At 44.4% G+C, this 23,330-nt stretch overlaps 1 protein-coding gene across 1 annotated transcript; it reads right to left on the reverse strand.

The window, feature by feature from the left end:
• Positions 1–724: 724 nt before the first annotated feature.
• Positions 725–2,350, reverse strand: LOC100280465 (uncharacterized). The gene has a single exon (NM_001153385.1). It carries the CDS (start codon positions 2,308–2,310, stop codon positions 904–906), a length of 1,407 nt encoding a protein of 468 aa, NP_001146857.1. The 5' UTR covers positions 2,311–2,350; the 3' UTR covers positions 725–903.
• Positions 2,351–23,330: the final 20,980 nt, after the last annotated feature.

A 23,330-nucleotide genomic window follows, 5' to 3' on the forward strand; every position in this document is an offset into this window, starting at 1 on the left:
AGAAACTGTTAGGGGACAGGCACAGAGAACAATTATTGTGTTACAAGGACCCATGAAAGCTCCAAGTCAGAACAACATACATTCGACTCTCTTATGTAGTCTTCAGCACATATTCAAATAATATTTGCAGAACTTGTCATGGTCATATTTTACTTCTAAACATGGAACTGTTCAATCATACACATAGTATTTGTGAGTTACGACTTACCCAAGAGAAATTCCCCTTGGTCGTCTAAAAAGTGAAAGAACACTATTCTGGGCTGTTAGCTTTCATCATTGAAGCTAAACAAAGAGCAGTAACAGCTTTTGTTTGCTGACACATTACCAAAGGATGATGAAAGTGCAGAAAAAAAATTGAGTACCTCTCAAAAAGTACAAACAGTGTGGGTGTAGGAAATTGCTTATAAATGGTAAGGTGAAAAAAAATCGTTGTCTGCCTATATGATATGGTACCACACAATTTGCTGTTACAGTTTCATGTGTTGGGATGAGTAATTGAGTGCATCTGTATTTATGAAATAACAGATATTACAATTGTCTGGTTCATTGACAGGTGATAAACGATATAAGAACAAAACAAAGTATACCATAATGTAATACAATGGTTAAAATGAGTACCATGAGACGTGAATAAATGCATATGTTATCAACAGGAGCATCAGTCAATTAAGGAGAAAACATGGAGCTCGAATGAACTCCTATGAAACAATTGAGCAGCCAAACGTTTGATGTGAAACATGTTTCCAAATGTTGTCACTAGAGAGAAGCAACTCTCTACTAGCAGCATTTTTGCTCAGATACAGTGATGTGGCAGAAGTCTAATTTAAGAGGTACAATACAATAACCAAATGAGAACACCATCATACATCCATGTGCCCTTACTCCTACAAAACCAATCCATGATCATTTGTTCGGCAACAGAATCGTGCCAGGGAAAGAAGCTGAACCATTGTTTGGAGCAGGCTTCAAATTGAGAATGGAAGCCATGACATTGTATATCTCCGCATTCTCAAATGAGGGCACAGTTCTACCACCCTGAAAACGAGGTCCATGTGCGGCAAATATGGTCCTCATTGAGAAGAAGGCATTGTCGTACCCATGGGCTCCTCCACACTCATTTCTCTTGGAGCGCTTCATCTCGATCTTATACCCTTCCCCAACCAGCCCGATGATTGGTGGGATCCTGTAACTCTCTGAATAATGCAGGCGAGTAGGCAACTCCTCTTTTAAGTACATTTTCAAATATTCCCCATTCTTCACCTTCCCAGATCCAAGCCCCTCATTCATCTTGGCCACAACCTCAGCTGGCGACACACCATCTGGCGGCCTGATTGCCAGCAATGGCGTCACTGACAGAACCCAATCTGACTTCAACTCGATCCATGGAGCCAACTCTTCGAGAAACACAAGCTTCCTATCGCAGGTCCCAACCATACCATGGTCACCTACCAATATAATGTTCACATCCTCAAACATTCCCCTAGCCTCCAAACCAGCAATGAGCCTCCCGAGCATCTCATCTATATGTACGACCGCATCGGTGATTGAGGGATCGTCAGGACCCACCTGGTGCCCCTGGTGATCAGGATCCTCAAAGTACAGCGTCATGAACTGTGGCATTTGGTTAGGCGGGAGATCAAAATAGCCAAGGATGGTGTCGACCCTCTCCTCAAACGGCACCGAGCCATTGTAGTGGCGGCAGTACTTGTCGGGGCAGTTCCAGGAACCCTTCGTAACCTCCGAACCCGGCCAGAAGAATGTGGCAGACAGGACCCCCTGGGCGGCAGCGGTGGCCCAGAGCGGCTCCCCGAGCCACCACTTGGGATCGTGGTTTTTCATGGTGAAGTAGTCCCCCGAGATGGGATCGGGGAAGTAGTTGTTGATGATGCCGTGGGAGGAGGGGTAGAGGCCGGTGACGATGGAGTAGTGGTTGGGGAAGGTGAGCGTGGGGAAGACGGGGATCAGGCCCTCGGCGGCGGATGTGCCATTGGCGAAGAGGCGGCGGATGTGCGGGAGGGGGGCCTTGTACTGGTACCCGAAGCGGAAGCCGTCCGAGGAAATGAGCAGCACCACGGGCTTGGAGAGCTTGGAGAGCGGCCGCGCGGTGGCGGACGCCGCGGTCACGACGGTGATGGGCGGGCGGAGCAGGACGAAGGCCGTAGCGGCGGCGACGGCCGCGGTGAGGAGGAGCAGGAGGCGGGAGGCGTTGGAGGGCTGGGGTGCGGCCACGGAGGGGGAGAGGAGAGCGGCGGTGGGCCGCGGCGAGTCGCCGGGGGTCCGGACCTCGACTGAGTGGGGCGGAGACGCCATCGGCGGGCGATGCTTTGGCTGATAGACTTGGGGGAACGGGAGTGGAGTAGTGGACTGGATCTGGGATACTGGGCTGGCAGAACGTGCGGCCGTGCGGGTGGCGGCTGCGCACGAAGTCCCGACGACGAGTCGTGTTTGAATTAAACGAGCCTCCAGCCGTCCAGCGTCTCTGGCCGGAGAAGTGGAGAGGGAGTCCAAGAGTCGTCTTGGACCAGTTTGTTTCTTCGTGCCCACACGCATGGCATGCCTCGTCACTTCGTCAGTGACTCATAGCTGCAAGCCCGTGCGTTGCAACGGTAATATATAATACCAGTATACTACGATAACTTATATACAAAATATGTGTTATATTGTTATGAGAAAATGTTTCATAATCAATTTGTGATCCTAGCCATACATAAATTTTGTTATTTTAATCTAGTTATTTCACCACTACATTGCAACCATCAGTATCATGTAGACTTTGATATATGCCACGATTTGTATGGTCTCATCATTGGAGAGCACGAGCACGTTCCACATATGCCGGAAAAATTCCCTCGTACATCGTTAGTCATCAGACACGCACCACCATATGCTCTTGCTTAAACAAAAAGGTAAGTGTGTATGTGTTTGCGAAGAGAATTAAAGACAGACCGGCACAAAAGCTACCCTGACGGTGGCGAGGATGACGAACTGGTCACTGTTGTCGATCCTCCTCTGTGTCACCTCCGGCGCCAAGATGACGCCACAATCCTCGATATAGTAGTCGTCGAACGCACGCAACATGACGAGTACCGATGACTCTTGGTTGGGCTGCCAAACGAAGTGCACCCCGGGCTCATCACCGAGGTAGTACCCCTGGCCGTTGCACCACCGAATGCGCTATTCCACTACATACATCATGTTCGAGGATACTCACACAACGTCAGCAACGTTCATCGTCCCAGCGCACAAGAATTCATGTCCGGTCAGTAGCGACTTACGTGGCAGGTTGGGCTTCAGGTGGATGATGAGCTGGACGGCGTGATGGCGTCGTCGTCGGATGCGGTGTCCAGAACAACCCGAGAATCGTCGACGTTGGCGACAACCATGAGGCCCCCCTGCTTAACGATGGACAGCGCGGTGCAGCTGCTCTGGACCGCGTCCAAGCGGCGGCTTCACGGGAGCTTGTCGTACACAGCGGCGCATGCGACCACGTAAGACTGGTTTTAGAGGTCGAACTGACAGTCGCCAAACTTCTTCTCGTCATCGATGAGCGACGACAACGCGAATGCCTCCTGCTCATGGAGTTTGTTCGGGGTTTAAAGTAGGAAACATGGATTCATGCTTGGCGTTGGTTTATGAAAATGACTCACAAGTCTGGTCCATGGAAAAAATATTACGAAGAAAAAATTTCACACATGCAAAAAAGGGAATTTAAGTATAATGCATTATTCAAACAAAAGAAATAGCATGCAAAGCTCTTCTTTAAATAATATTACCTCCATCCAAAAATATAATTCAAGAATATCGGTGATACTTATCTACTACTACGCATTGTGCAATGGTAGCAAGTGAGCTTGGAGAGAGATGTAGTAGATGTGTTTCTTGTCATAGATGTAGACATAAACACATATAGGTGGGTGCCCATACGTTGCAACGGAAACATTTAATATCATGATAACTTATGAACAAATGTGTGTTATACTGTTATGTGAAAATGTTTCGTAATTAATTTGTGATCCTAGCCATACATAAATTTTGTTATTTTAATCTAACTATTTCATCACTACATTGCAACCAACAGTACCGTGCAGACTTCTATACATGATAGCTGAATGCCCGTGCGTTGCAACGGGAATATATAATACCAGTATACTACGATAACTTATATACAAAATATGTGTTATATCGTTATGAGAAAATGTTTCATAATCAATTTGTGATTCTGGCCATACATAAATTTTGTTATTTATAATCTATCTGTTTCATCACTACATTGCAACCATCAATATCATGCAGACTTTGATATATATCACGATTTGTATGGTCTCATTATTGGAGAGCATGTTTCACACATACCGGAAGAAATTCTCTCGTACATCGTTAGTCATTGGACACGTACCACCATACGCTTTTGCTTAAACAAAAAGGTAAGTGTGTGTTTGCAAGACTAATGGTCAAACATCGTATAACCACAAAGTTAGAATACTATATTAATATATTAAATAAATTAATCCAATAGACATAGATTAACCCAATTAACATAGGATAAATAAATGTCTAATTATAAAAGTATGAAACATGGTATAATCAATGTTGTTACTGCGTAGTAAATATTCATACGAGACTAACACAACTGGAACGATTCAATTTGGAATTAAAATGGGGAAGTTACGAATTTCTAAAGTTTCTATATATTTGATATAGGATTAATTAGGAAATCAATTTTATTGTTGTTTTCATGACAAAACAGAGGTATTATGTGATAAAAATAATATTATAGAATTATAGAAATTGGAATGAACTCATTTGGATTTAATATGAAATTTCCATGAATTAAATGAGTTTCTGCAATTATTTTTAAACTAAAAATCAATTTCTAAACTCATTTTCCCTATTTTCTTTATTTCCTGGACTGCGTCCCAAATTCTAGAAAGATCAGGGGACTAGCTATAAATGTTTTTCTAGACTCAGTGAGCATACAGAGTGGACGGTGGGTTAAACACAAAAGAGATTTTAGTTGAAGTTGTACACAATTCAACATGAGTCATGTTGGCTAGAGGGTGGAATGCTAGGCATTTTGCTCAATAGATCCAAGGTTCAATCCCTAGGCAGTCAAGGTTTGATTTTTTTTTGTGCGCGGAAAACTGGTGTGCGGGATTGGACGGCTAAAATTGTAGAACAGTAGAATGGACGACTGAGATCGCAGAATGGCAGAACACAAAAAGTCAGGCTACTATTGCTAACTTAATAAGCACTAGAGATTAGTGTGCCGTTCTGAACATTCATTCGTCCATTTATTTATATCAATGTCATCCATTTATTTATATCAATGTCGTAAAATTTAAGTAGAGCCTTACCATATAACCTTTTAATAACAGCATCATCGTATAGATTTAGATCTTAAACCCTTTCATCAGCAATAAAAGCATGATGAATACATAGAAAATTTATTTTCAATTTCTTTACCACGACAACCCAAGCTCAAATCGGGACATGAGAAATAATAGTGAACAATTGGTTCATAATGAGATGTGCATATTTATTATATAAAAAGTAGAGCCTCTTATCGATATGTTTGATATTAGTCTATATAACCCTTCATAGGGTTTGTTAGCGCTTTTCCTTTGGCAAATAACATGATTAACCTCTTCCACGGTTCCACGGTGAGCCACCAAGGTCCGCCTCCCCCAAGCGCCCGACTTCTCGAGCATCCGTGTTCGGCACCTCCGGCACCGCACCATCACCCTCTTCTATGGTTGAGCCCAAGTCTAGTTGTGTCTGTCCGCCAACTAAACCATATACTAGAAGACATTTAAGCGAGGGACCAGATTCCATACGTTGTGTGTCGCGTCCATGGTCTTCGCCTAGCTAAGGCTCTACCTTACGGCTCGATGAACGGGAGTGCTATGTAGTCCCCGCCGTCCGCCGCCGCGTCGTGGCTGGGTGCGCCCCCCAGCGCTTTGCAATGGGGGCCTGGTTGGGTCGGGCAGCTCTGTCTTGGACTTCTCCGATGGTCTCCGCTTCCAGGAGTGGATCTTCAACAAGTTCAATTGCCCGATCAACTTTCTCCTGGGTAGCTCTATTCGCTCTGAGTTCTTTCTAGTTATCTCCTTCGGTAGGTGCTCCCTGCGCCTGAACGCGGAGTCAGTGGGGTTTCTCCTTCAATCCTTGATTGGTGGAGCAGCGGACTTATTCAGGGTTTCTTGTCTGTCGGATCGGGTCTTTCGTTTCTCGCTTTCTTGCAAGAATGTGGGTTTCGCAGTTTATCGGCTTTGTTCTTATGTCTGCACTTGTGGAATTCTGGTGGCCCGAACTGGATCAAAGAATGGCAGTTGTTTTCTGAAGAAGAATCAAAGTCATGGAAAGTGGTTTCTCGTCATCGTAATAAGTCTGTTTCGTTTGCTGACATTGTTCGTAAGCCCGCTCTATCAGGTGCAAACTTTGTGCCTTTGGGACATCCGGCTAGTTCTGGACCATCCTCTTCAAGCTTGCGGCAGAGGTCTTCGGTTTTCAATCGATTTTCTTATACGATGTATCCCTCCAATGATCGGTTGGGGTTTCGGCCAAATTACTCTTCAAGTTCTTCGAAGAACTCGGTGGTGAATCTGCGCTGGGGTGGTAGAGGGTTTTCTGGACGTTCTCAAATTCAAAATTATTCAAATTCCAGTAACGGACGCATTGAGGGCCTTAACAATCAGGCTTCTTTAAGTGACTCTTGTGCTCGTCCTTGGGCTCCACGAAAGTTAATTTGGCGGCCCAAGAAGATTTTGGGTCAGCGCCCTTTGCCTCTGGGGGAAGCTGGGCAGGCTTTTGGTACCAACAATGTTGCTCTCTTCGGCCCAGTGGTGTGGGATTTTCGTCATTTCTTAGGACTTTCTATTTCGGGCAATAATATGCAAATTTTCGTGATTTCTGGTCAGAATTGCGGACGGTCCTTTGATTCCTTCCCTAGTAAGTTTGAGAATGCAATTTGGGTGTCCTCTTCGCGATTGTGGTTCAGGTCCCCCTTGCTCTCACTTACTAGTGGGCCGTCTCCCCTGCCTCATTATAAGTGTTTTGGTGAGATCGTGCTTGCGGTTCTCTCGAGAAGTGGCTCTTCTCCTTCCATGGAACTTGCATTGTTCACAAAACCCTCTCCCATTTTGCTTCTGTGGAAGAGCCCATCGCCCCCTCGCTCGCTGCTTCGCGTGGTGAGATCGTCGCCTCTGCGGGTTGCTCTCCAGGAAGTTTGTGAGGAAATGGCGTTCCATAGAGTTGATCCTGCACCGTTTCTTCCCCACGGCTTTGTGGCGCAACAGGTTGATCACCGGGAAATCATGGTACGTACAGTGACCCGACCTCAGCCCACCACTCATGAAGATTGGGGCATCGTTCTTGTGCAGCCGCTGCCGAAGCATGAGGTCAATTTTCACATATTTGATGATATTATCCGTGAATATCTAGTGGGGTTCAGATATGTCTAGGTCAGGAGCATTCAGCGCTCCCATTTGGGTCAAGCTCTTGTGAGGTTCAGATTCGCATTTGATAGAGATAATTTGGTGGCAATGGGTCCGCAGCAAGCTCTTGGATTTTCTTTTATTGTTATTAGGCATAATGAAGCCTGGAATCAGCGTGCCCTGGACTTCAACCACGAGTGCTGGATCCTCCTTGGTTTCCCCTTGGATTTCTAGACTCATAAGCATATTCAAAATGCGGTCGGATCCTTTAGTAGGGTTCTCATGTGGGGCCCTAATCCGTCAAATGTGACTAGGTTGCTTGTTCGTGCTAGAGTGACGTCCCTCCAAGAAGTTCCTCAATTCATAGTCTTTTCGGTTGCTGAAGGATTTCAGGGAATTTCTTAGACGGTTCAATGTGATATTGTGCAGCAATTCATGCTAGGGGCCCCTCCTCAAGATGAAGACCTTGTGCCACCTTACCCAAATGATGGTCAATAGCTCCCAGCAGAATTTTTTGGGATGGGGCAGCCAGTGGTCAATTTGCAGTTTGATCTGAATATTCCCCCTCCCATGGGAGGGATCTATGAGGAATAAAACATTGCCAATAATGATGATGATGGCTGGGATGCTTGGCCAGTCCAGCAAGCTCAGTCTCCCAAGCCAGTGGTGAATGCAAATAATGTGGAGGAACAATTCAGCTATCAGCTCTCGGGACTTGAAGATCTGCCTTCTGATGAGTCGGTGGGATTCTTCAATGACATCATAATCCCTCAGGGGATTCACTTCCCCCACGTGAAAGCCCCTGAACCTACTGAATAGGGATGGCAATTGGACCTGTGGGTATGGATACCGACGGGTTTCGTACCCGATGGACCTGGATACGGGTTGGAAAACTCACCCGTGGATCCTGTCAGGTCGGGTACCCAAAATACGTCGGGTAGGGTATGGATAGTATATTTTACCCATGGGTATCCAATGGATACCCTAAATATTAATTCACAATTTCACATGTTGTGTTTTTGGCCCATGAAGCAAAGCAAAAAAGCCCAAAGGCAGTGAGACTCGCTGTTGGGCCGTCCTATTCCTATTCTTCTAACCCTAACCGGCTAACCCTGACTCCCTGAGACAGCCAGACAGGCAGCCACAAAGCCGCTCGCCCGCTCCCAAGTGCGCTATTGCGCCGTCGTACGCCCGCCCGCCCCAGCATCTAGCGCACTCATACGCTCGCCCGCCCCAGCATCCCAACGCCGCCGTCGGCCCCCACTCCACTTGTTGTTCCTCCCATCATGTGCCATTCACGCGAGGCGATGACTTCGTCGGCATCGCCCTGGCCCCTGGGGTTCCGCAACACGCCGGCGCGACCAAGCACCAGGCGGTGGTGCTGCTGGTGCAGTCAGACAGCGGGACATGTCCATCTTCCTCAATGACCAGCAGATCAACGCTGATTTGTGAAATGTCATTGTGTTGTTTCTTATATTTGTGTTGTGTGAACTGTCATTCTGTCAAGTGTCAACTGTTAGTAACTACTGAACTATGTGGTGATGTTGCTTTGCTTATCAATTTCATCCTGGACGTGTACTATGATTTGTGAACTGGACGTGTACTATGATTTGTGAACTGAACATGTATTATGATTTGTGAACTGTACTATGATTTGTGAGCTGTACGTGTACTCATGAACTATACTATGATTTGTAAATTGGTGATGTTGCTTATCAATTTCACATGTTGTGATGTTGTTCATTAACTCCCATCTATCATAAACTGTGTTGCTCATCAATTTACATGAGCATATCCACTGGATACCCGATACCCGACGGGTACCCAGTGGGCACGGGCACGAGTCCATTTTTTTACCTGATTGGCTTGGTGGGTATGGATATTTGTATAAGGGTCGGGTATGATATTGGGTCGGGTATTATTATACCCGAACACAACCTGACCCGTTGCCATCCCTATGGCTGAAGCAGTGCTAGCCTTGCCAGCTTTCCCCTTAGAGGGCATGCATTTAGAGGGAAACAACGACCAGGGGATGAAAACATGCAAATAGAAGAAAACATCAATGTGGGCCTTATGCAGCACTTGGAGCAATCCATTCCCGACCCTGCATATGAAGACTACCTGGCTAGAAAGCGTCTTAGATCCTGGGCTGATATTTTCCCCTACGATTCAGCCCTTGTCATTGTTCCAAAGGTGTGAGCTGCTTTTTTTTATGGGCCTGTTATTGAGACCGGATTCCTTTGTCTGGGCCAAGAAATTCTTAACGTCAGGTTGAAAGTTGCCTAGAGGGGGGTGAATAGGCAAATCTGAAATTACAAACTTAAAGCATAACTACAAGCCGGGGTTAGCGTTAGAAATATAACCGAGTCTGAAAGAGAGGGCGAAAACAAATCACAAGCAAATAGGAGCGGATGACACAGTGATTTGTTTTACCGAGGTTCGATTTTTGCAAACCTATTCCCCATTGAGGTGGTCACAAAGACCGGGTCTCTTTCAACCCTTTCCCTCTCTCAAACGGTCACCTAGACCGAGTGAGCTTCTCTTCTCAATCAATCGGGACACTCAGTCCCCACAAGGACCACCACACAATTGGTGTCTCTTGCTTTGATTACAAATGTTTTGGGAATAATAAATGGGGAAGAAGAAAAGCGATCCAAGAGCAAGAGCTCAAAAGAACACGGCAAAACTCTCTCTTCTAGTCACTAGTCGCTTTGAGTGGAATTGAGACTTGGAGAGATTTTGATTCAATCTATTTGTGTCTTGTATTGAATGCACTAGCTCTTGTATTGAATGTGTTGGCTAAAAACTTGGATGCCTTGAAGTGTGGTGGTTGGGGGTATTTATATCCCCAACCACCAAAGTGGCCGTTGGGGAAGGCTGCTGTCGAAGGGCACACCGGACAGTCCGGTGCGCCACCGGACACTGTCCGGTGCGCCAGCCACGTCACCCAACCGTTAGGGTTCGACCGTTGGAGCTCTGACAAGTGGGGCCACCAGACAGTCCGGTGGTGCACCGGAAAGTCACTGTTCACTGTTCGGTGCGCCTTCTGGAGCCTGCTCTGACTCTGCGCGCGCTGTACGCGCACTGTTCATGCACTGTTCATTTTTGCAGACGACTGTTGGCGCTGTTAGCCGTTGCTCCGCATGGCACACCGGACAGTCCGGTGAATTATAGCGGGGAGCTATTTCCAGAAACCCGAAGCTAAGCAGTTCGAGTGGATTCACCCTGGTGCACCGGACACTGTCCTGTGGCACACCGGACAGTTCGGTGCGCCAAACCAGGGCCGCCTTCGGTTTCTTTTGCTCCTTTTTATTTGAACCCTTTCTTGGACTTTTTATTGGTTTGTGTTGAACCTTTGGCACCTGTAGAACTTATAATCTAGAGCAAACTAGTTAGTCCGATTATTTGTGTTGGGCAATTCAACCACCAAAATCGTTTAGGAAAAGGTTTGACCCTATTTCCCTTTCAATCCCCCCCCTTTTTTGGTGATTGATGCCAACACAAACTAAAGCAGATATATAAGTGCAAAATTGAACTAGTTTGCATAAGGTAAGTGCAAAGGTTACTTGGAACTAAACCAATTTACATTTTCATAAGATATGCATGGATTGCTTTCTTCATGTTTAATATTTTGGACCACACTTGCACCACTTGTTTTGTTTTTGCAAATGTTTTGTAAATTCTTTTTCAAAATCTTTTTGCAAATAGTCAAAAGTATATAAATAAGATTTCGAGAAGCATTTTCAAGATTTGAAATTTTCTTCTCCTGTTTCAAATGCTTTTCCTTTGACTAAACAAAACTCCCCCTTAATGAAATTCTCCTCTTAGTGTTCAAGAGAGTTTTGGATATTAATTTTGAAAGAGGTCATACCAATTTGAAATTATATCAAAAATAAGATACCAATTGAAAAACTTCTTTTAATACCAATTGAAAGACTACATTTACACATTTTTGAAATTGGTGGTGGTGCGGTCCTTTTGCTTTGGGCTAATACTTTCTCCCCCTTTGGCATGAATCGCCAGAAACGGATATTTTGTGAGTGAAATATGAGCCCTACATTACTTTCTCTCCCCCTTTGGCAAACAATATATGAGTGAAGATTATACCAAATTGGAGAGCGGTGCGGAGTGACGACGAAGGATGAATAATTCGATGGAGTGGAGTGGAAGCCTTGTCTTCGCCGAAGACTCCATTTCCCTTTCAATCTATGACTTAGCATGAAGTAACTTGAAAAAACACATTATTCATAGCACATGAAAGAGATATGATCAAAGGTATATGAATGAGCAATGTGTGCAAAATATCAATCAAACTTCCTAGAATCAAGAATGTTTAGCTCATGCCTAAGTTTGGTAAAGGTTTTCTCATCTAGTGGTTTGGTAAAGATATCGGCTAATTGTTCTTTGGTGCTAACATATGCAATCTCGATATCCCCCCCTTTGTTGGTGATCCCTCAAAAAGTGATACCGAATGGCTATGTGCTTAGTGCGGCTGTGTTCAACGGGATTATCCGCCATGCAGGTTGCACTCTCATTATCACATAGGAGAGGAACTTTGGTTAATTTGTAACCATAGTCCCTAAGGGTTTGCCTCATCCAAAGCAATTGCGTGCAACAATGGCCTGCGACAATGTACTCGACTTCGGCGGTAGAAAGAGCTACTGAATTTTGTTTCTTTGAAGCCCAAGACACCAGGGATCTCCCCAGAAACTGACAAGTCCCTGATGTGCTCTTCCTATCAATTTTACACCCTGCCCAATCAGCATCTGAATAACCTATTAAATCAAAGGTGGATCCCTTGGGGTACCAAAGACCAAACTTGGGTGTATGAACTAAATATCTCAAGATTTGTTTTACGGACCTAAGGTGAACTTCCTTAGGATCGGCTTGGAATCTTGCACACATGCATACGGAAAGCATAATATTCGGTCGAGATGCACATAGGTAGAGTAGAGATCCTATCATCGACCGGTATACCTTTTGATCTACGGATTTACCTCCCGTGTCGAGGTCGAGATGCCCATTGGTTCCCATGGGTGTCTTGATGGGCTTGGCATCCTTCATTCCAAACTTGGTGAGGATGTCTTGAATGTACTTAGTTTGGCTGATGAAGGTGCCCTCTTGGAGTTGCTTGACTTAAAATCCTAGAAAGTATTTTAACTCCCCCATCATAGACATCTCGAATTTTTGAATCATGATCCTACTAAACTCTTCACAAGTAGATTTGTTAGTAGACCCAAATATGATATCATCAACATAAATTTGGGATACAAACAAATCATTTGAAATTGTTTTAGTAAAGGGAGTAGGATCAGCTTTTCCGACTTTGAAGCCATTAGCGATAAGAAAATCTCTTAGGCATTCATACCATGCTCTTGGGGCTTGCTTGAGCCCATAAAGTGCCTTAGAGAGTTTGTAGACATGATTAGGGTACTCACTATCTTCAAAGCCGGGAGGTTGCTCAACATAGACCTCCTACTTGATTGGTCCATTGAGGAAGGCACTTTTCACGTCCATTTGGTAAAGCTTAAAGCCATGGTAAGTAGCATAGGCAAGTAATATGTGAATTGACTCAACCCTAGCTACGGGTGCATAGGTTTCACCGAAATCCGAACCTTCGACTTGTGAATATCCCTTGGCCACAAGTCGGGCTTTGTTCCTTGTCACCACACCATGCTCATCTTGCTTGTTGCGGAAGACCCACTTGGTTCCTACAACATTTTGGTTAGGACGTGGAACAAGATGCCAAACCTCATTCCTCGTGAAGTTGTTGAGTTCCTCTTGCATTGCCAACACCCAATCTGAATCCCTTAATGCGTCTTCCACCCTGTATGGCTCAATAGAAGACACAAAGGAGTAATGTTCACAAAAATGAGCAACACGAGATCGAGTGTTTACCCCCTTATGAATATCGCCGAGGATGGTGTTCACGGGGTGATCTCGTTGTATTGCTTGGTGGACTCTTGGGTGTGGCGGTCTTGGACCCTCATCATCTTCCTTGTCTTGATCATGGGCATCTCTCCCTTGATCATTGTCCTCCTCTTGAGGTGGCTCATCTTCTTGATCTTCATTTTCATCCTCTTGAGCTTGATCCTCATCCTGAGTTGGTGGAAATGCTTGCATGGAGGAAGATGGTTGATCTTGTGCTTGTGGAGGCTCTTCGGATTCCTTAGGACACACATCCCAAATGGACATGTTCCTTAGCACGACACATGGAGCCTCTTCATCATCTCGCTCATCAAGATCAACTTGCTCTACTTGAGAGCCATTAGTCTCATCAAACATAATGTCACAAGAAACTTCAACTAGTCCAGTGGACTTGTTAAAGACTCTATATGCCCTTGTGTTTGAGTCATAACCAAGTAAAAAGCCTTCTACAGCCTTAGGAGAAAATTTAGATTTTCTACCTCTTTTAACAAGAATAAAACATTTGCTACCAAAGACTCTAAAATATGAAACATTGGGCTTTTTATCGGTTAGGAGTTCATATGATGTTTTCTTGAGGATTCGGTGAAGGTAGAGACAGTTGATGGCGTAGCAAGCGATGTTGATTGCTTCCGCCCAAAACCGATCCGAAGTCTTGTACTCATCAAGCATGGTCCTTGCCATGTCAAGTAGAGTTCTATTCTTCCTCTCCACGACACCATTTTGTTGTGGTGTGTAGGGAGAAGAGAACTCATGCTTGATGCCCTCGTCCTCAAGAAAGCCTTCTATTTGTGAGTTCTTGAACTCCGTCCCATTGTCGCTTCTAATCTTTTTGATTCTCAATCCGAACTCATTTTGAGCCCGTCTCAAAAATCCCTTCAATGTCTCTTGGGTTTGTGATTTTTCCTGCAGAAAGAGCACCCAAGTGAAGCGAGAATAATCATCCACAATAACTAGACAGTACTTACTCTCGCCGATGCTTATGTAAGCTATCGGGCCGAATAGATCCATGTGGAGTAGCTCAAGCAGCCTGTCGGTCGTCATGATGTTCTTGTGTGGATGATGAACACCATTTGCTTCCCTGCTTGACATGCGCTACAAACCCTGTCTTTCTCAAAATGAACATTTGTTAGTCCCAAAATGTGCTCTCCCTTTAGAAGCTTATGAAGATTCTTCATCCCAACGTGGGCTATTCGGCGATGCCAGAGCCAACCCATGTTAGTCTTAGCAATTAAGCAAGTGTCGAGTTCAGCTCTATTAAAATCAACTAAGTATAGCTGACCCTCTAACACTCCCTTAAATGCTACTGAATCGTCACTTCTTCTAAAGACAGTAACACTCCCTTAAATTGTGAAACTGAAAGCAAGTTGTAATTTAAAGAATCTACAAGAAAAACATTGGAAATAGAATGGTCAGGTGATATAGCAATTTTACCAAGTCCTTTGACCAAACCTTGATTTCCATTGCCGAATGTGATAGATCTTTGGGGATCATGGTTTTTCTCATAGTAGGAGAACATCCTTTTCTCCCCTGTCATGTGGTTTGTGCACCCGCTATCAATTATCCAACTTGAGCCCCCGGATGCATAAACCTACAAAACAAATTTAGGCCTTGTTCTTAGGTACCCAAACGGTCTTGGGTCCTTTGACATTAGAAACAAGCACCTTGGGTACCCAAACACAAGTCTTTGACCCCTTGTGTTTGCCCCCAACATATTTGGCAACTACTTTGCCTGATTTGTTAGTAAGCACATAAGAAGCATCAAAAGTCTTAAATGAAATATTAGGTTCATTTGATGCTATTGGAGATTTCTTTTTAGGCAATTTAGCATGAGTGGATTGCCTAGAACTAGATGCCTAACTCCTATATATAAAAGCATGATGAGAGCCACAGTGAGACTTCCTAGAATGAATTCTCCTAATTTTGTGCTCGGGATAACCAGCAGGGTATAAAATGTAGCTCTCGTTATCCTGAACCATGGGAGCTTTGCCCTTAACAAAGTTAGATAATTTCTTAGGGGCATTAAGCTTGACATTGTCTCCCTGGTGGAAGCCAATGCCATCCTTAATGCCTGGGCGTCTCCCCCTATAGAGCATGCTTCTAGCAAATTTAAATTTTTCATTTTCTAAGTCATGCTCATTAATCTTAGCACTAAGTTGAGCTATGTGATCATTTTGTTGTTTAATTAAACCTAGGTGATCATGTATACCATCAACATTAATATCTCTGCATCTAGTGCAAATAGTAACATGCTCAATGGTAGATGTAGAGGGTTTGCAAACATTTAATTCATCAATCTTAGCATGTAAAATAGCATTCTCATCTCTAAGATTGGAAATAGAAACATTGCAAACATTTAAATCTTTAGCCTTAGCAATTAATTTTTCATTCTCAATTTTAAGGCTAGAGAGTGATGCATCCAACTTGTCAATCTTAGTAATTAAACTAGCATTATCATTTCTAAGACTAACAATGAAATCATCACAAACATCAAACTTCTCAACCTTAGTAATTAATTTTGCATTTTCATTTCTAAGCTTTGAGATAATATCATAGAAAGTGCTTACTTCACTAGTCAATTTTTCACATTTTTCTACTTCCTAAGTATAAGCATTTTTAACCTTAACATGCTTCTTATTTTCTTTAATTAGGAAGTCCTCTTGCCTATCCAAGAGTTCATCCTTCTCATGAATAGCTCCTATCAATTCATTTATTTTTTCTTTTTGTTGCATGTTTAGGTTGGCAAAAAGGGCAAGCAAATTATTTTCATCATCACTAGAGTTTTCCTCATCACTAGATGTTGCATATTTAGTGGAGGCTCTAGATTTTACCTTCTTTTTGTCGTCCTTTGCCATGAGGCACTTGTGGCCGACGTTGGGGAAGAGGAGACCCTTGTTGACAGCAATGTTTGCGGCGTCCTCGTCGTCGGAGGAGTCGGTGGAGCTCTCATCGGAGTCCCACTCCCAGCAAACATGGGCATCACCGCCCTTCTTCTTGTAGTATTTCTTCTTTTCCCCTCCTCTTTCCCTTCTTGTCGTCGCCCCTATCACTATCATTAGATAATGGACATTTTGCAATAAAATGACCGGGCTTACCACACTTGTAGAAAACTTTCTTGGAGCGGGGATTGTAATCCTTCCCCCTCCTTTGCTTGAGGATTTGGCGAAAGCTTTTGATGATTAGCGCCATCTCCTCATTGTCGAGCTTGGAGGCGTCGATGGGGAGCCTACTTGATGTAGACTCTTCTTTCTTCTCCTCCGTTGCTTTGAAGGCAACGGGTTGCACCTCGGGTGTGGAGGTGGCGCCTCGCTCGATGATTTGTTTGGAGCCTTTGGTCATCAACTCAAAGCTCACAAACTTTCCTATCACTTCCTCGGGAGACATTAGTTTATATCTAGGATCACCACGAATTAATTAAACTTGAGTAGGGTTAAGAAAACGAGTTATCTAAGAATAACCTTGACCATTTCATGGTCATCCCATTTGGTGCTCCCGAGGTTGCGCACTTGGTTCACCAAGGTCTTTAGCCGGTTGTACATGGCTTGTGGCTCCTCTCCTTGGTTGAGCATAAATCGACCGAGCTCCCACTCGATCGTTTCCCGCTTGGTGATCTTGGTCACCTCATATCCTTCGTGCGTGGTTTTGAGCACGTCCCAAATCTCTTTGGCACTTTTCAACCCTTGCACCTTATTATACTCCTCTCAACTTAGAGAGGCGAGGAGTATAGTAGTGGCTTGGGAGTTAAAGTGTCGGATTTGGGCTACCTCGTCCGAGTCATAGCCTTCATCCCCCACGGATGGTTCATGCGCACCAAATTCAACAATGTCCCAAATACTAGCGTGGAGTGAGGTTAGATGGTGCCGCATTTTATCACTCCACATACAATAATCTTCACCGTAAAAACCGGTGGTTTGCCTAGTGGGATGGAAAGTAAAGGAGTGTGTTTGGAAATGTGAGGATAGCATAAGGGGATCTTACTAAACTTCTTGCGCTCATGGCGCTTAGAAGTGACGGAGGACGTGTCGGAGCCGGAGGTGGAAGGCGACGAAGAATCAGTCTCGTAGTAGACCACTTTCTTCATTTTCTTCTTTTTGTCGCCACTCCGGTGCGACTTGATGCGGGGAGGTGATTCCTCCCTCTTCTTGTTGCCGGACTCTCCCGATGGAGCTTTCCCGTGGCTTGCGGCGGGGTTCTCGCTGGTCACCATCTCCTTCTTGGCGTGAGCTCCCGACATCACTTCGAGCGGTTAGGCTCTTAGTGAAGTACCGGGCTCCAATACCAATTGAAAGTCGCCTAGAGGGGGGGTGAATAGGCAAATCTAAAATTACAAACTTAAAGCACAACTACAAGCCGGGGTTAGCGTTAGAAATATAACCGAGTCCGAAAGAGAGGGCGAAAACAAATCACAAGCAAATAGGAGCGGATGACACGGTGATTTGTTTTACCGAGGTTCGGTTCTTGCAAACCTACTCCCCGTTGAGGTGGTCACAAAGACCGGGTCTCTTTCAACCCTTTCCCTCTCTCAAACGGTCACCTAGACCGAGTGAGCTTCTCTTCTCAATCAATTGGGACACTTAGTCCCCACAAGGACCACCACACAATTGGTGTCTCTTGCTTTGATTACAAATGTTTTGGGAACAAGAAATGGGGAAGAAGAAAAGTGATCCAAGCGCAAGAGCTCAAAAGAACACGACAAAACTCTCTCTTCTAGTCACTAATTGCTTTGAGTGGAATTGGGAGTTGGAGAGATTTTGATTCAATCTATTTGTGTCTTGTATTGAATGCACTAGCTCTTGTATTGAATGTGTTGGCTGAAAACTTGGATGCCTTGAAGTGTGGTGGTTGGGGAAGGCTGTTGTCGAAGGGCGCACCGGACAGTCCGGTGCGCCACCGGACACTGTCCGGTGCGCCAGCCACGTCACCCAACCGTTAGGGTTTGACTGTTGGAGCTCTGACAAGTGGGGCCTCGGGACAGTCCGGTGGTGCACCGGACAGTCACTGTTCACTGTCCGGTGCGCCTTCTGGAGCCTGCTCTGACTCTCCGCGCACTGTTCACTTTTGCAGACGACCATTGGCGCTATTAGTTGTTGCTCCGCATGGCACACCGGACAATCTGGTGCTACACCGGATAGTCCGATGAATTATAGCGGAGAGTTATTTCTAGAAACCCGAAGCTAAGCAGTTCGAGTGGATTCACCCTGGTGCACCGGACACTGTCCGGTGGCAAACCGGACAGTCCAATGCGCCAGACCAGGGCTGCCTTCAGTTTTTTTTGCTCCTTTTTATTTGAACCCTTTCTTGGACTTTTTATTGGTTTGTGTTGAACCTTTGGCACCTGTAGAACTTATAATCTAGAGCAAACTAGTTAGTCCAATTATTTGTGTTGGGCAATTCAACCGCCAAAATCATTTAGGAAAAGGTTTGACCCTATTTTCCTTTCATAGATGTTATCTCTGCTCTTGTTGAGCCCAACATGGAAACTGTCTCGCTCAAGATTCCCCCTAAGTGCCTGCCTCCTCCCAGTCAGGAGCTCCATGTGGAGCCACAATCTCCCACTGCTGCAGAAGCTGTTACCAAGCAGAAGCAACCAATTATGGTTGAAACTGAAGTTAGAAGGAGTGTCAGACTTCGGGAAAAGGCTAGGGGCTTCAAGAACTGCTCATGGATTGGGAAAAATGTTCTTGTTGTGCTCATGACTCTCCACCTTCCATTTCTCACAAAATTATTAAGAAGCTTGGAGCTGAGTTCTGCAAAGTGGACCCGTCAAATCTTAACCTTGATGCCCTGAACAGCTCCAAGACTTCAAGCAATGCTATTCAGAGACCAAGTGCTTCCTCCAACAGCAGAAATGAAGAGCCTAGGTCGCCAGAAGATCAGTTGGATGATTCCAATGCTGCTGATGATGCGGGGTCAAGCGCCCCAGTTGGGAAGTAAGGCTTTATGCCCTTCCCTTGGGCAGTGCAGTTTTATCTGTGCCCCTTTTGTTGTGATCTTTTGGTGGTTATTTATGTATAATTACAAGATAGTTGCTCATGGTGATGCGCATGTTGCGCATTTTTTGTCTGTCACAACGAACTATGGAAGAGCTTATGATTCTTCGGTTGCTGGCATGAAAACTTGTGATGTTTGGATTCTATGTCGCTTGTTATTATTTTGGTCTCTTTGGACATCTACCTGTATGGTTTTAATATGGAATTTCTCCATGCAACCTCTGAAACTTTTATGGTTTTCTGAATATATCTGTCTAAGGGCTTTCTACTTTATGGAAAACTATTGGATTATGTTATGCATACCCATGTTTTTTAGCACAATGATTATTGTTTCATTATGGATAACTCTCATCAGAATATGCATCGGAGCTTGAAAATTCTGTCACATAACATCAGAGGAATTAATTATGACACCAAATGGAACTCTTTGCGGAATAGCATTATGGAAACCAAATGTGACATTCTGTGTATTTAGGAGACAAAGAAAGATTCCTTTGAAGACTCCTATATTCGATATTTCTGCAACAGATCTCTAGATAAGTTTGCTTTAGACCTTCTATTGGTGCATCTAGGGGTTTTATAACAATTTGGAAAGGTTCTCATTTTGATGTTGAGGTGATAGAAGAAAACTCGTTTGGGCATACGATCTTATTCCGCATAAAGTTGACAAATCAGGTTTGGTGGCTCACCAACATTTACGCCCCATGTTCCTCCTAGGGTCAAGAGGCCTTTCTCTCTTGGTTCTCTAACCTTGAGGTTGATGATGATAAGCTTTGGATTTTTATTGGTGACTTCAATATGATTAGATCACTTGAAAACCGCAACAAATCAGGGGAGACACTCATAGAATGTTGAAATTTAATTTGGCAATCAGTCAACTGGGCATTCAAGAAATTCCCCTCAAGGGGCAACCTTTCAGTTGGTCAAATATGCAACGCCATCCTTTACTAGAAAAGCTTGACTGGTGCTTTGTCTTGCAGGTGTGGTCTACCAATTCCCTGCTACTTCTGCTCACTCCCTAGCAAGGGGAGCCTCAGATCACGTCCCTTGGATGATCAATGTCCAAATTAATGTCCCAAATCTGCCCATTTTTAGGTTTGAGAATTTCTGGCTCCAACATGAAGACTTCCATTTAGTCTTCCACGATTCTTGGGCTCAGCCCTTGTTTCAGCCAGATCTTGCGAAAAGGCTCATGGCTAAGCTCAAGAGGGCAAGGAAAGCGATTCAAGGTTGGCAAAAATCCCTCCCAAACCTAGCAAAGGTGATCGACAAAGTCAAAATGGTCATTCAACTTTTGGACTTCATTGAGGAAAACATAGATTTAACGATCCATGAATGGAACTTTAAAGACATCCTTGTTCAACATTTGCAAGACTTGTTGTCTAAACAGCGAACTTACTGGAAACAAAGAGGCCAAATCAAATGGGCCACCTTGGCTGATACTGGAACAAATTTTTTTCATGCAAATGCCACTGTCAAACATCGCCATAACCTCCTTTCGTCATTAAAGGATGCCAACGGCAATGTCACCATCTCTCATGTGGAAAAAACATTTGTGCTTTTCCAAACCTTCAAGGATATATTGGGTGCATCTCAGCAAACGACTATGGTTTTTAATTTATCCTCTTTGATTCAACTGATAGATAATCTGTCAGAACTTGAGATACCTTTTTCTCATCAAGAGATTGATCTGGTCATCAAAAACCTGCCAACAAATAAATCGCCAGGCCCGGATGGATTTAACACAGATTTTGTTATGAAATGTTGGTCAGTGATTGCTCCAGAGTTCTATGAGCTATGTGACAAGTTCTATGAGGGTTCAATTTGCATGAAAAGCATCAATGGCTCCTATGTGACTCTAATCCCCCAAAACAGCTCACCTGCTTCAGTTGGAGACTACATGCCAATCTCCCTCCTTAACACAAGTGTAAAAGTGATGATAGAACTTCTCGCTAACAGATTGCAACGTGTAATTACCAATCTAGTTCATCAGAATCAATATGGATTCATAAAGGCAAGGTCTATTCAGGATTGTCTAGCTTGGGTATTTGAATATATCTCTCTTTGTCATAAGTCAAGAAAAGAAATGGTCATTCTAAAACTGGATTTTGAAAAGGCTTTTGATAAACTAGAGCATGCGGCTATTATTGACATACTGAGACATAGGGGGTTTGGAGACAAATGGCTTCACTGGATTTCAATGATTCTAAACTCTGGTACTTCAGAAGTGCTTCTGAATGGTGTCCCTGGGCAACATTTTCACTGTAAGCGTGGGGCCAGACAAGGGGACCCCTGTCACCCCTTCTTTTTGTTCTTGCGGCAGATCTCCTGCAGTCGATCGTTAACAAGGCTAATGATTGTGGTATCCTTAAGCTTCCTCTTCCGAACGCATTTGGAGTTGATTTTCCTATTATTCAATATGCAGATGACACTATTTTGGTAATGGAGGCTTGCCCTAAACTGGAGTGGATACAAGAAGTTCAGATGACACTATTATTCAATATGCAGATGCCCTAAACGACGGAATAGGAAGGGGTCTCAGAATACAAGAAGTTCATGGACATATAAACTGGAGTGTTTAAGTAGACACGAGAAATTCAGATGTGGGTATTTAAAACAAGAGTATTGAAGAATCTAGGGGTACGAGCATGCCAATACCAAGGGAATAAAGATGGTCAAATGGTAGCAATTTAATGATGAAAGATAAAAGAATCCCAAAAGACAAGAAGGTTATGGTCAGGGGGCACCTACAAAGATGTCACAAGCACAAGAGTGAGACCAGATCTAATATATTAAGAGAAGTATAGACCATAATAGAATAAAATACTTTTGGCAAGGGGCATATAGGAGCACAACATAGAATTAGTCGAGGTGACTAATATTTTGAAGCAGCATCAAGGATGAGGTGAAGTAATAATCAATAAGTCCTTAAAACGACCAATGCTACTCTAGGCTAGTGGTCCTACAGTTAGCACGACTTTGATACCACTTATGTCACACCCGGTTTTGGAAGGTAAACCAAATGTGAACCATGTACGAGCCAGGATCAGAAATTCACGTACACAACGATTACATAAATGACTCATCATAGCACAATGCTTCGAATTACAATGAAGAGTAAGTAATGATATTAAAGACTAGAGTCATTTACATAATATAAATCAAAGTACACAGAATCGAAACGTAGCCAACGTAAATAAACCCACCACAGGCAGCTGACTGGGGGAGGTCGCTAGCCTAATCCTTGAACTCATCGATGTCCTGGAACTCCTAGAGATCCGCCTCGACACCTTCTTTACCTGAGCATAGATTGCACCAAAGGCAACCTAGTGTTTTGTGAAAGTAAGGGTGAGTACACATCAACGTACTCAGCAAATGTCCCGTTTGGCTAAGGTGGACTAGCTTTGTGTGGAGTTAGGTTGAAAGCAGCTGCTTTTAGTTGGTCAGATAATTATTACTAGTAGAGAGCCAGGTTTTAGCATTAAACCCAAGTTGTTAACCCAAAAGTACTCTTTCCAAATGGAAGGAATACCAGAAACCATAAGCATAATCATAATCATAAAAACCATCATTATCCTCCTCATCATCTGTAACCAAACATCTCTGATCAATGTGTCTCTAATCAATGGAGCTCCCTTGGCCGGTCATAACCGCGAGCATGGCTGATATATCAGTTTCATAACACTCTGCAGAGGTTGCGCACTTTACCCACAAGTCGTGATTCCTTCTCTAGCCTAGGCTTGCAGCGAGAGCTCGATGGCAAGGCACCCGAGGGAGGGGAACCGATGCCGCTTCTGGCTCAGCGCTGGACCGGAGCTGCCGCCCAAAAATCACCTCCGTCTCCTCCGGAGTGGGCGGCAGGTTGGAGCTGGATGCGCCCCCCGTGTCGACCTCGATGGCGGGGGCGGGCGCAGTTGGGGCCTCCTCTGCCGCTGCCGACGGTGTACTCGACGGCATCGCGGTCGTTGAGGCTGTGGCAGCC

Source organism: Zea mays, chromosome 3 (assembly GCF_902167145.1).
Source record: "Zea mays cultivar B73 chromosome 3, Zm-B73-REFERENCE-NAM-5.0, whole genome shotgun sequence".
Taxonomy (NCBI): Eukaryota; Viridiplantae; Streptophyta; class Magnoliopsida; order Poales; family Poaceae; genus Zea; species Zea mays.

Bases quoted from the DNA above. Each gene is read 5' to 3' on its own strand.
- LOC100280465 (NM_001153385.1), bottom strand. From the start codon at position 2,310: ATGGCGTCTCCGCCCCACTCAGTCGAGGTCCGGACCCCCGGCGACTCG.